Source organism: Leucoraja erinacea, chromosome 23 (genome assembly GCF_028641065.1).
Source record: "Leucoraja erinacea ecotype New England chromosome 23, Leri_hhj_1, whole genome shotgun sequence".
NCBI classification, from domain to species: domain Eukaryota; kingdom Metazoa; phylum Chordata; class Chondrichthyes; order Rajiformes; family Rajidae; genus Leucoraja; species Leucoraja erinaceus.
This window is the reverse complement of record NC_073399.1, coordinates 9212626-9226829: the sequence shown is the minus strand read 5'-3', so window position 1 is coordinate 9226829 and position 14204 is coordinate 9212626. Positions and strand designations below refer to the sequence as shown.

At 48.0% G+C, this 14204-nt stretch overlaps 1 protein-coding gene across 1 annotated transcript in view; it reads left to right on the top strand.

The window, feature by feature from the left end:
• hgs (hepatocyte growth factor-regulated tyrosine kinase substrate) overlaps positions 1 to 14204 on the top strand; it is a 29601-nt gene that overhangs the window by 1468 nt on the left and 13929 nt on the right. Inside the window, exons 2-8 of the mRNA XM_055653810.1 lie at positions 1591 to 1675; positions 3204 to 3279; positions 4429 to 4521; positions 9318 to 9441; positions 10244 to 10296; positions 10965 to 11033; positions 11978 to 12162. Of these exons, the coding sequence (XP_055509785.1) occupies positions 1591 to 1675; positions 3204 to 3279; positions 4429 to 4521; positions 9318 to 9441; positions 10244 to 10296; positions 10965 to 11033; positions 11978 to 12162 (685 nt within the window). The remainder of the gene's footprint in view (positions 1 to 1590; positions 1676 to 3203; positions 3280 to 4428; positions 4522 to 9317; positions 9442 to 10243; positions 10297 to 10964; positions 11034 to 11977; positions 12163 to 14204) is intronic.

Genomic DNA, 14204 nt, shown 5'->3' with positions numbered 1-14204 from the left:
CATTCGGGAACATGTTTCCTGTCTCGAGCGTGTCCAAACCCTTAACAATCTTATATATTTCAATAAGATCCCCTCTCATCCCTCTAAACTCCAGAGTGTACAAGCCCAGCTGCTCCATTCTCTCAGCATATGACAGTCCCGCCATCCTGGGGATTAACCTTGTAAACTCCCTCAATAGCAAGTACAGATGCTGTTTTTTTGACCAAGCAAATGCACAAAGTGCTGTTCATACCAAAGATAGACACACAGTATTTGTTTCATGCTGCCTGACCCGCATGAGTCACTCCAGCACTTTGTGCCCGCCTTTTAAAATGTTCTGCAATTCGGGGATTGTGTTTGGGTACGGCAATATTTTACTGTATGCGAGAAAGGAATTTCTTGGTGTGTTTGCAGGTGACAATAAAGGCACCTTTCAACCATTCACTGCCTTAGTGGAGAAATGTCTGTCTTACATCCACTGTCTGGCCTTTGTTCCAACCATCTACTTGTCAACCCCCACCTCCCCCCCTGTGTCGACCTATTACCTGCCACCGTTTGTCCTGCCTCACCCCTTTTCCAAATTTCTTAACCCCACACTCAGTCAGAATGACACTCAACCCAAAACCTCGCCTATCCATATTCACCAGAGAGTTTCTCCTTGACCCGCTGTGTTACTCCATCACTTTGTATTTATCTTTGGTATAAACCAGCATTTACAGTTATTTAGCTCTCCATTTTAGCATCTCTGGAGTGCCTGGATAGGTTGGGACCCATTGCCGGACTGAAATATCACCGATCCATTTTCTCCAGACATGCTGCAACGGTGTTTAGCGAAACGATCGGCCAGTCTGTGCTCCATCTCACTATCATCGATAGCTGAGCGAGGGTAAAGAAGGGTCTAGGTCTGAAACATCACCTATTCTTTTTCTACAGAGATGCTGCCTGACCCGCTGAGTTCCTCTAGCTGTTTGTCTAAATAATGTTCTGTGTGTGGTGTGTGTGTGTCCCCTTTCGTCCGTCCACCCCTACCTTTAAACGGCACGAGTTGGAGCCACTGTGTGTTTGTTAGGCTCCTGTGTTTGTATCAATAATAAAGCAAGCCTGCGGAATCAAGGGATATGGGGAGAAGGCAGGCATGGGTTACTGATTGTGGATGATCAGCCATGGTCACAATGAATGGCGGTGCTGGCTGGATGGGCCAAATCACCTCCTCCTGCACCTATTTTCTATGTTTCTATGTAACACATTGTACAGTCTCTCACCCGCTGGGGATTCAGCTCAAAGATGCCTAGAAATTGCTGCCATAAGCCGATGACTTCATGAGACATGGGAGCGGAATTATGCTCTACCACATTAAAGTTCATGTCCATTTCTCTCTCGTGTTTAATGTGATTGAAGGGAGGGGAATAACGAGAGCTGCTTTCATTTTTCTGTTTTGGACAGATAAATCGGCTGAGAAACATCTCTCACTGACCCTATCCCAGTTATTGAGCTCTATTGCGATCTGATTTACAAAGACTCGAGGAACGCGGGCAGTTTGCTGAATGTGCCGTAGCTCGCAGCCTCCACCAGGCCTGTCAATAAACCACTCTGCCTTCTCTTCCTAAACAGAAAAAGCAACAAGCCAGTTACTTCTTGAAACTGACTGGGAGTCGATTCTACAGATCTGTGACCTGATTCGGCAAGGAGATGCTCAGTAAGTGTGTTGGAAGCGGGGCTGATTGTTTGGCCTTTTTCCTTTCAGAAAGAAAAAAAAAACACCAAATATTTTAGCTCTACCTTTGAATAGCCAGCATGTTGTGGACTGGTTATGGTGCAACCAGGTTTGTGTCAGTCATCTGGTTCTCCCATGGGGCATGCTCGTAAACTGATGGTATCTGTGTATGCTCTATCTGATCTGTGTGGATAGCATGCAGAACAAAGCTTTTCACTGTACCGACAGCGGCTCGATTGTAATCATGTATTGTCTTTCCGCTGACTGGTTAGCACACAACAAAATGTTTTCACTGTGCCTCGGTTCACGTGACAATAAACATAACTGATAAAGCTTTTCGCTGTACCTCGGTACACATGACAATAAACAAATCAAAATCCCTTTCACTGTACCTCGGTACACATGACAGTAATAAACATAAATCTAGATTACTACCCTGCCTGTTGCATCCCTCCAACATTAATCAGCAACAACCCAATACAAATAAAGCCTGAACGTGCTTTGATCCTGTTCTCTCTGCCATTTCAAGCAACACCATTGCCCGAGGTTGTGCTAATCGCCTCAGTTAGACATGCTACAGCAAGATTATTACAGCTGACTGCACTGTTGCTGATTGACCCAACACCTTGGACCGTGCTGTGTTTTCCATCCTAAATGGTGAAGGCCAAGTTCTGGAGGGATGTTCGGCACTACATCAGAACACCAGAAGCAGTCAGTGATTCAGTGGGGATTCACGCCAGGGAGAAGCAGAATACTTTATGACGTAGGCCGACATGGACCCCTCTCATTGTTTTTGTAGCTTGCATTCCACATATTCAGTTACTGCAGGGAACCGTATTATGATTTGGTTTGCTGATTGTGGTTGACTTGCACTTAAAATGGTAGAGCTGGTAGCTTACAACCCAGCTATGAAAGAATGGATTGACTGGGCTTAACTTTGCTGAATTTAGAAGGATGAGAGGGTATCTTGTAGAAATATATAAGATTCTTAAGGGATTGGACAGGCTAGATGCAGGAAAGATGGTCCCGATGTTGGGGGAGTCCAGAACTAGAGGTCGCAGTTTAAGAATAGGGGGTAGGCCATTTAGGACTTGGATGAGAAACAACTTTTTTTTACCCAGAGAGTTGTGAATCTGTGGAATTCTCTGCCACAAAAGGCAGTGGAGGCCAATTCATTGGATGTTTTCAAGAGCGAGTTAGATGTAGCTCTGAGGGCTAACGGAATCAGGGGATATGGGGAGAAAGCAGGAACGGGGTACTGATTTAGGGTGATCAGCCATGATCATATTGTGGCGGTACTGGCTCGAAGGGCCAAATGGCCTACTCCTGCACCTGTTTGCTGTTTCTAACCCAGCGGTATGAACGTTGAAGTGTCTTAATTTGAAGCATCTTCTTAATACAATCTCACTGCAGCACCGAGAGCTGTCTGTCTCTTGCGGTTTCTCCGAGATGCACGAGGCCATCTCGAAACGCAACCGTGTGTTACGGGAATGTTGCTTTATTTACACAGGGCCAAGTACGCAATTGGAGCCATCAAGAAGAAGCTGAACGACAAAAATCCCCACGTGGTCCTCTACACTTTGGAGGTGAGCCCCCTCCCCTTTCTCAACCCCGACTCCAGCCAGGACAAGCCGCTGCTCGATGTAACTTTATGACCACCAGTGGAGGGGGAGGGGAGGGGCACTGAGTAATAGATGGAGTACTGGAGTAACTCCGCCGCTCGGGCAACATCTGGGGAGGGAATGGGCAGGCCACGTGTCGGGCTGGGATCCTTGAGTAACCTTGTGCGGATGTCTGGATTTTATTTATTACTATTTCGAACCTTTGCAAAACAATGGCTTGAAGGGAATCCTGTGATACATTGGGGAAAAAAGACACAAAGTGCTGGAGTAACAGTGGATCAGGCAGCACCTCTGGGGATCACGGACAGGTGATGTTTTGGGTCGGGACCCTTCAGACTGATTGAGTGATCGGCCTACAGAATGGTCCCGACCCCAAACGTCACCTGCCCATGTTCTCCAGAGATGCTGCTTGACCCACTGACTTCCTCCAGCACTGTCTTTATGTTGTATACCTGTACCTGCAGTTCCTAAGATACAGGAGGATATGGTCCTGATACAAACTATTGGTGATAATGTAGATAGGCAAAGAAAGGTTTTGGTGGGTGTCTTTGCCTGAACTGAACCATGGCACCCATTGCATGCGGGCTCTGTCCACTATATCTTGCTGATTGGGTTCCGGGTCCATGGCAATGCTCTACTGGACTGTTTGTGAAGGACCTGTCCCACCTGGGAGACTGCCAGAGACTAGTTTTAATGGAATTCACCTACTACACCTGGCGACAACCTACAACAGCATCTACGACAACCTACGACAGGAAGAATTGTCACCACTGTCGCCGAAAAATGTTCAACGTGTTGAAAATTTTACGCCAGCCGCCCCAAAAAATCGCCTAAGTGGGACAGGCCCTTTACGAAAAGTATTTTACGGTAGGTAGACACAAAATGCTGGAGATACACCAATTCCTTCCCTCTATAGATGCTGCTTCACCCGCTGAGTTTCTCCAGCATTTTGTGTCTATCTTCGATTTAACCAGCATCTGCAGTTCTTTCTTAAACAAAGTATTTAACTGTTTGCACTTCACACACGTGACAATAAAATCACCATTGATGTGGTACGGTATTTTGTTTAAAGATCAGATCTCCAAACGTTCTCTCGTGCTGCTTTCCCCACAGGTTCTGGAGTCTGTGGTGAAGAACTGTGGGCAGACGGTTCACGATGAGGTGGCAAATAAACAGACGATGGAGGAGCTCAAAGAGCTGTTCAAGGTAACTTGTGCGGGTTTTCCAGCTATTTGAACGGGTCACGCCGGAGACACGTGGCAGGCCGGGCAGTGGAGGGAAGCAATGTGGAGCGGTAAGGTCATCCTGTCCTCTCCAGCTGTTAGAGAGGGCTGCTTTTGCAGTTGCTCAGGGCCCCAGTGAGACCACACCTGGAGTATTGTGTGTCGTTTTGGCCTCCAAATCTGAGGAAGGACTTTCTTGCTATTGAGGGAGTGCAGCGTAGGTTCACAAGGTTAATTCCCGGGATGGCGGGACTGTCATACGTTGAAAGAATGGAGAGACAGGGCTTGTATATACTGGAATTTAGAAGGACGAGAGGGGATCTTATTGAAACATATAAGATTATTAAAGGATTGGACAGGATGGATGCAAGATAACATGTTCCCGTTATTGGGGGAGTCCAGAACCTGGGGCCACAGTTTAAGAATAAAGGTAGGCCATTTAGAACGGTGACGAGGAAAAACTTTTTCATCCAGAGAGTTGTGAATCTGTGGAATTCTCTGCCTCAAGGCAGTGGAGGCCAATTCTCTGGATGCTTTCAAGAGAGAGTTAGATAGGGCTCTTAAAGATAGCAGAGTCATGGGATATGAGGAGAAGACAAGAACGAGGTACTGATTGTGGATGATCAGCCATGATCACAATGAACGGTGGTGCTGGCTCGAGGGGCCGAATGGCCTACTCCTGCACCTATTATCTGTGAAAAAAATGTACAAATAATGTACAAAGAAAGACAACATGCTGGAGTAACTCAGCAGGCAACCTCTCCTCTACCTCTCCATCTACACTGAAGATAGACACAAAATGCTGGAGTAATTCAGTGGGCCAGGCAGCATCTGTGGAGAGGAGGAATTAGTGGCGTTTTGGGTCAAGACCCTTCTTCAATCTCGACCCAAAACATCACCCATTCCAGTCTGAAGAAGGGCCTCGACCCGAAACGTCACCTCTCCAGAGATGCTGCCCGTCCCGCTGAGTTACTCCAGCATTTTGTGTCTGTATCTTCGGTTTAAACCAGCATCTGCAGTTCCTTCCTGCATACATCATGGTTCTGAGTGGCTCCGCTACTCTGCAACTGGAGTGACTTCCTATTTCTATTCATGGAGCATGGGCGACACAGACCCATCCTGAGATGCATGCTAAAGAAAAGGTGGAGGGTGCTGGATTCACTCAGTGGCTCAGGCAGCATCTCTGGAGAGCATGATGATGAGTTTTGAGTTGGGGGCCCTCCTTCAGATTTATAGTCAGGACGCTGGAAAAATGGAGTGGCAATTATTATTTTTTTAACGAGTCAAATTAGACCTACAAACCTGCATGTCTTTGGAGTGTGGGAGGAAACCAGAGACCCGGAGAAAACTATTGGGTCTGTCCCTCTTGGCAAATTTTTAGGCAACTGCCGGCGACTGTCCTAGTCATGGCAGGTTGTCAAAAAACCAGCGACAACCGACGTCTTCCTGGCAACGACCTACGACACAAGTCGAGCTACGCTCATTGGCGTCAAACCCGCCGTCACCGAAAAATGTTCAACATGTTGGAAATTTACCGGCGACCAGAAAGACGCTACTAATTTTTACGCGACTGAGGGGATCTACTCCCGGCGAGCATGTGGCGACAAACTAGCCGCCTGTAGTTGCCTTAAAAATTTGCCTCAGTGGGACAGGCCCATAACATGGTAACAGGGAGAACATACAAACTCTGAACAGCAGCAGTATTCAGGATCAAACCCAGGTCTTTCTGGAGCTCTAACGCTGCACCTCCAATTTACTCTTTGGTGATTTTAAGTTCGCGAGAAACCCTCTTGTGTAAAAGAGAGGGAGCACTTTGCCGTTGTTAATATTTACGGAGTGTTCACTTCCTGATGATCTCATCACCTTGTGATGGGTGTGTTGAGATCATGTGATTAAGGGGCAGGACATGTTGTTGTTGTGTGCTAGTGTGCTAGTCCCACCCAGGTGATCATAACTCACTGCCCTCTGCCCACTAATCTGCCGTGTTTTTACAGCACTTGTATTCGCCTGCTCTTTCCTAAATATCTCTTGTTTACCTGTTGCTTTGGACAGTGACGCCATTAATAAGATACACAGTGCTGGAGTAACTCAGACTCCAACACTTTGTATTTTGTTATTGTAAACCAGCATCCTCGCTTCCTTGTTTCTATGGTGAAACCACAGTTCCAGACGGGTGGCCATTCTCTGTGGAATTCTCTCCCTCAGAGGGAGGTGGAGGCCGGATCTCTGGATACTTTCAAGAGAGAGTTAGATAGGGCTCTTGAAGATAGTGGAGTCAGGGGATATGGGGCGAAGGCAGGAACGGGGTACTGATTGGGGATGATCAGCCATGATCACATTGAATGTTGGTGGTGGCTTGAAGGGCCGAATGGCCTACTCCTGCACCTATTGTTTATTGCCAGAACGATCACGATGTCTTGATGGACACAAAGGGCTGGAGTAATTCAGCGGGTCAGGCAACATCTTCCGAGTCATAACCTTACGGCTTGGAAACAGGCCCTTCAACCCACCAGGCCCACACCAGCCAACATGCCCCGTCATCACTAGTCCCATCAAACTGTGTTTGGTCCATATCCCTCTAGACCTATCCTATCCATGTACCTGTATGAAAGTTTCTTAAACGTTGCAACAGTACCTGCTTCAACTACCTCTTCCGGCAGCTTGTTCCATGCACAATACAATACAAATACAATACAATCAGTTTTATTCGTCACATTGCACATAAAGTGCAAGTGAAATGAATTTGCCAGCAGCGGTACAATGATAAAGAACACACAATAAACATTTAACACAAACATACACCACAGCATTCATCACTGTGGTGGAAGGCACAAAATTTGGCCAGTCCTCCTCCATTTCCCCCCGTGGTTGGGTCCAGAGTCAGTCCCAGGATCGGCTCTTCCCCACCGGAGACCGCGGCTTTAGGTTGGTGTAGGCCACAGGCCGGTGGTCGAAGATTTAAAGTCCGCCCGCAGACCGCAGGGCCTGCTGTCGAAGCTCCCCTCTAGGGGTGATGGTAAGTCCACACCGGTAGAAGTTGGCCGCGAGCCGGTGGTGGAAACTCCTTCTTCTCCCGGGTCCCCCACGAGGGATCCTGGGCTGAGGACGCCGTGCCAGCTGAACCTCTGCAGACCGCGGCTTCAGGCTACCGCTTCAGGCTGCCGGCTGCCGCGAGCCAGCGAAACGGACCGCTCCCCTCCGGCGAGCCCCAGAGAGGGCTCGCCTGCTCCACGCCGAGAGTCCACACTGCGCCCGCCGCTGAAGCCCCGGGCGCGTCTCCGGGAAAGGCCGCCCGATCCTCATTGTTAGGCCAAGGGTGGAGATGACCTGGAAATATTCGCCTCTCCATGGAGGAGGCGACCAAAACGGTTTCTCCCTCACCCCCCCATACCACCCCCCCCACACAAGAAGAAACACAAAAAACATACTTTAAAACATACTAAAAAAAACAAATAAAGTTGAAAAAAACGGACACGCTGCTGACAGGGCGCCGGCTTGCAGCGCCCCCACCGACTACACTTGCCACTCTTTGTTTATAAAAATATAAAAAAATTTAAAAAGTCACTCGATAGTTGTTATTTCAATCTTTCCACCCTCATCTTCAACCTCTGGCTCTCGATTCCCCTATTCTTGGGCAAGTGTGTCTATCCGATCTATTCCTCTCATGATTTTTAAAAACAAATGTTTTTATTATTAACATTATACTTATGGGCGCCTTTCAAAGACTCTCAAGGACGCCTTACAAAATTTAATAAGCAGATTACAAAACATAAGTAGATTAAAAAAAATAATAATAATAAACAATAAAATAGTAGGGACATCATCAACACACAGTTCAAAGATTTTATAAACTTCTGTAAGTTCGAGGAGAAAAAAGGATAGGTGATGTTTTGGGTTGAGGACCCTTCTTCACCCATCCTTGTTCTCCAGAGATGGGGCGTGTGCTGCCGAGTTATTCCAGTCCTGTGTGTCCAGCTTTGGGCTCTAGAGAGAGCTGGATAGGGCTCTTAAAGATAGTGGAGCCAGGGGATATGGGGAAAAGGCAGGAACGGGTACTGATTGGGGAAGATCAGTCATGATCACATTGAATGGCGGTGCTGGCTCGAAGGGCCGAATGGCCTACTCCTGTCTATTGTCTATTCTCCCCATAACCCCTGACACCCGCACTAATCAAGTATCTATCTTTGCCGTAAAAAATAGCCACTAACTTGGCCTCCACAGCCTTCTGTGTTAAAGAATTCCACAGACTCACCCCCCTCTGACTAAAGAAATTTCTCCTCAATTTCCAAAAATAACATCCTTTAATTCAGAGGCTATGACCTCTAGTCCCAGACTCTCCCACTAGTGGAAACATCACAGTTCGATGTTAGGTAGACGCAAAATGCTGGAGTAACTCAGCGGGTGAGGCAGCATCTATGGAGAGAAGGAATGGGTGATGTTTTGGGTCGTTATGTTATCCCACTTTAACTTTATCAGCATCTGTGTGGAGTTTGCACGTTCTCCCCGTGAGTGTGTGGGTTATCTCTGGGTAGCTCCGGTTTCCTCCTACACTCCCAAGACGTGCAGGTTTGTAGGTTAATGGGCTTTGGTAAAATTGTAAATTGTCGCTAGTGTGTAGGATTGTGCGAGCTGATCACTGGTCAGCACGGTCTCAGTGGGCCGAAGGGCTCGTTTCTACACAGTAAGTGTAAAGTCTGCAGTTGTCCCAGATGTGCTCGGTGTGTCTCCCATCCCTCTTCTGGCGCGGTTAAGTGAGCTGATGTACGTTGTGCTTCACAGAAACAGACGGAGGCCAACGTTCGCACCAAGATCCTGCAGCTGATCCAGGCCTGGTCACAGGCCTTTCGCAACGAGCCCAAGTATAAAGTGGTGCAGGACACCTACCAGATCATGAAGGTGGAAGGTAAGCCAGTATTAGCTGTGGGTTTGACTGCTTGAGTTCTATCTCCCCTCCGTCGGTAATTGTGGAACCTTGGACCAGAGGGCACAGCCTCGGAATGAAAGGAATCAGTACAAGGCCCGATGACGAATAAATCCTCCACAAATCACGGGGCTTACATATTAACGCCTCTGACAAACTTTCCATAATACTCAGAATGCAGACTCCGTTATGAAATCCACTAACATCAACACTTTTAAACCCGCTAGTTAATAAAAAATCCTCAATTAGATCCATGCAACTTTACAACAAGAGTTTGCACATTTTCCAGTGTGGGTTCTCTCCAAGTGTTCTGGTTCCCGCTCGTCTCCCAAGGACGTTCAGGTTTGTGGACCCAACGTGTATAAGTGATAGGGTCAGAATTAGGCCATTCGGCCCGTCAAGTCTATGCCTTAAAAATATCAATTGACGGCCTCCACAGCCTTCGGTGGCAATGAATCCCACAGATTCACCACCCTGGCTAATTGGCTAAGTAAATTTCCCCTAGAGTGCAGGATGTGAAAGTGGGATAAAATCAAACTAGTACACGGAGTGATTGATGATTGGCATGGACTCGGTGGGACGATGGGCCTATTTCCATGCAATATCCCCAAAAATAGATCCAGTGTCTGATAAAGGGCCCCGACCCGATAAGTTGCCTTACCACGTCCTCTGAGATGCTGCCTGACCCACTGAGTTACTCCAGCAGTATATTCTATGCAAGAATCATATGTATTGTGTGTGGCATATACTGCTTTTTTTTTAATGTCTCTTTTTCGTATTTCAGGCAATACGTTCCCAGAATTTAAAGAGAGTGACGCAATGTTTGTTTCTGAAAGGGTGAGCGACTTCAATCATGCATTCACATAGAAACTTTGTCAAGTGTTCATAGTGAAGGCAAGGTGCATCTGAAGCAAGTGAATCCTGTCCGTGACCCTGGGACATCCATCTGCTCTGTCGTCAATGGCAACCTGTAGAGCTGCTGCCTTCACAGGCCACAGATCGCCCTTCAATCCTGACCTCAGCTGCTGTCTGTGTGGAATTTGCATGTTCTCCCTGCGTTGTTTTGGGATTCTTCCCATATCCGGAATACAAGTCAGTTAATTTGACACTCTGGAGTTTAAAAGGATGAGAGGAGATCTTATTGAAACATATAAGATTATTAAGGGTTTGGACACGCTAGTGGCAGGAAACGTGTTCCCGATGTTGGGGGAGTCCAGAACGAGGGGCCACTGTTTAAAAATAAGGGGTAAGCCATTTAGAACGGAGATGTGGAAACACTTTGTCTATTGAATCATCACCTATATTGAATCATCACCTATTCCTTCGCTCCATAGATGCTGCCTCACCCGTTAAGTTTCTCCAGCATTTTTGTCTACCTTCGATTTTTCCAGAAAAACTGTTTTACAGAAAAATATCTGGAGCTATTTACCAAATGGAGGGGGAAAACTGACAATGATCCAGGATGTACAGGAGGCTGATATATCTTTCTCTTTGCTCCTCTGCAGGCCCCGGATTGGGTGGACGCTGAGGAATGTCACCGGTGCAGAGTGCAGTTTGGAGTGGTGACCAGAAAGGTAGTTGCCCCCCCCCCGACCCCTGACCCCCGACCCCCCTCGCTCGTCCTCCAGCTTTGAAATTTATTGGTCAGAGCCTTCATCAGAGGCAATACACCAGGCAACGCAGCCGGTGGTCGCACGCTGCTCGTACTGAATGTAGAACATCGCAAACAAGCAACAAATTCAACTTGCACCGTACCTTTTAGTTTGCTTTGGAGATACAGTGGCAAAATAGGCCCTTCACTCCGCCGAGTCCACGCCGACCAGCGGTCCCTGCACACTAACAAGCACTATCCTGCGCACACACACACACACACACAAGGGACCATTTTTTTACATTTTATACCAAGCCAATTAACCTACAAACCTGTACGTCTTTGGAGTGTGGGAGGAAACTGGAGATCTCGGATAAAGCCCACGCAGGTCACAGGGAGACCGCTTAAACTCCGCACAGACAATAGGGATAGGAATACGTAGGAATTCTCTGCCTGCATACACAATGTATACAAATAGCAGCCATCTACGGTGTTACATCTAAGTTACAAACCACGCCGGCTCCCCCTTTTGTCGTCGTTCCCCCCGCCCACCCCCCCCCCGACTAAGGGGGCTGTCTGTACAGAGTTTGTATGTTCTCCCAGGTTTTCTAGGGGTGCTCCAATTTCCTCCCACATTCCAAAGGCGTGTGGCTTTGCAGGTTAATTGGCGTTGGTCAAATTGTAAATTGTCACCCGTGGTTGGTATATGGGGACCGCTGGTCGGCGCGGACTCGATGGGTGGAAGGGCCTGTTGCTGCGCCGTATCTCAAAACTAAAACTAAACTCCGGCAACTGATGATTAACAACAAGCTCTGGCACGGGGGATTAACCGACAGATGGTCGCGCGTGTCTTTAGAAGGAGCATTTGCAAAGCTACAAGGCTGGGCAGCTGAGCTGACTGCTGCTGTTGTCCGTTCTTCTCCCCAGCATCACTGCAGGGCGTGTGGGCAGATCTTCTGTGGAAAATGTTCCTCCAAGTCCTCCACCATCCCCAAGTTTGGGATCGAGAAAGAAGTCCGCGTTTGCGAGCCATGCTTTGAGCAGCTGAACAAGTTAGTAAACGTTGGCCTTGATGTGCAAGACGGAACTGCAGATGCTGGTTTAAACCGAAGGTAGACGCAAAAACCTGGAGTGGCTCAGCGGGGCAGGCAGCATCCCTGGAGAAAAGGAATGAGACCTTTGGGTCTCAACCCGAAACGTCACCCATTCCTTCTCTCCAGAGAAACTGACATCTTTGGTCTTGATGTGTGCGGCTTCACCGCTTGTTTGATTTGAAGGGGCAGCGGGTAAGATGTAGGTGACGGATGTACATGAGGTGCCTGCTGCTTTATCAGTGCACAGGATTGTCCCTTGTCTGGGAGGTGTTTAAACAAAGGTAAGACCTTCACTCCTGGGAAGTACGGCGACAATTGCAGGCCAGAGCTGACTGCTGGAGTTTCATGTGGATTGAAACTTGCCCCAGGTTTGAGTGTTTGCCTGTTGATTGACTGAAACATACAGCTTGGAAACGGGCCCTTCGGCCCACCGAGTCCACGCCGGCCATCGATCACCCCCTCATGCTACCTCTATGCTATCACACATTCCCATCCACTCCCTGCACATGAGGGGCAATCGTGCAGAGGCCAATTGACAATAGACAATAGGTGCAGGAGTAGGCCATTCGGCCCTTCGAGCCAGCACCGCCATTCAATGTGATCGTGGCTGATCATCCCCAATCAGTACCCCGTTCCTGCCTTCTCCCCATATCCCCTGACTCCGCTATTTTTAAGATCCCTATCTAGCTCTCTCTTGAAAGCCTCCAGAGAACCTGCCTCCACCGCCCTCTGAGGCAGAGAATTCCACAGACTCACCACTCTCTGTGCTTTATGAAAAAGTGTTTCCTCGTCTCCGTTCTAAATGGCTTACTCCTTATTCTTAACCTACAAACCCGCATGAATTCGGGGTGCGGGAGGAGACCCACGTGGTCACGGGGAGAGCGGGCCAATTGAACACACAGACAACACCCAGGGTCAGAATTGAACTGGGTCTCTGGGTTTGTACTTGGCTTGATTGTTCGACCTATGCAGGTTGCTCTGTGTAGATAGTAATTTAGAATGCATGTAAGTTGTACGTGGGTGTGGAATGTTTAGAGACCCCACTTATTAACCTTCTTTCTGCCACACAAACGCCTGACGTCGGTGACCCCTTTTGTCCACCAAAAGGCACAAAATGGTGGAGTAACTCAGCAGGTCAAGCAGCATCTCTGGAGGACAGGACGGCGCAGTAGTGCAGCGGCAGAGCTGCTGCCTCACAGCGCCAGAGACCCGGGTTCGATCCTGACTGCGGGTGCTGTCTGTAGGGAGTTTGTACGCTCCCCCTGTGACCGTGTTGGTTTTCCCCGGGCGCTCCGGTTTCCTCCCACACTCCAAGACTGCAGGTTAATCGACTTTGGTAAAATTGTACATTGTCTCTAATGTGGAGGGTATTGCTCGTACAGTGCTCCTTAAACTGGTGAATGGTTCACCCAAGTGAATGAAATTATTTTGGGGTGAATGAGTTAATTTATGTTTTTTGCTCATGTGACAAAATTTGATTTGATTCGATTCAACTTCATTGTCATTGCACAAATACGAGTACAGGTACAACGAAATGCAGTTTAGCATCTAATCAGAGTGCAAAGTAGTAAAAATACTGGTTAAAACAATATGTGCAATGTGGATGAATTAAACTAGTACATAGGCAATAAATATATACAGATAAAAGAGTATAAAGATAGCTAGCGTCGGGCCTGTGAGTTCAGCAGGGTGATGGTATTTTGGAAAAAGCTGTTCCTCAGCCTGCTTGTGCGAGACCTGAGGCTCCTGTACCACCTCCCTGATGGGAGGAGGGCAAATAGTCCATGGTTAGGGTGAGAGGGGTCCTTAATGATTTTCCCGGCCCGTCTCAGACACCGTTTGCGGTGGAGGGCATCCATGGCAGGGAGCGGGGCACCGATGATGTGCTGAGCGGCTTTCACCACCCGTTGCAGTGCCTTCCTGTCAGCTGTGGTGCAGCTGCTGTACCATACCGTGAAGCAGGTGGTCAGGATGCTTTCAATGGTACAGCGGTAGAAGTTGGACAGGATCTGGGGGGACAGGTGAACTTTCTTAAGCCTCCTCAGAAAGTAGAGGCACTG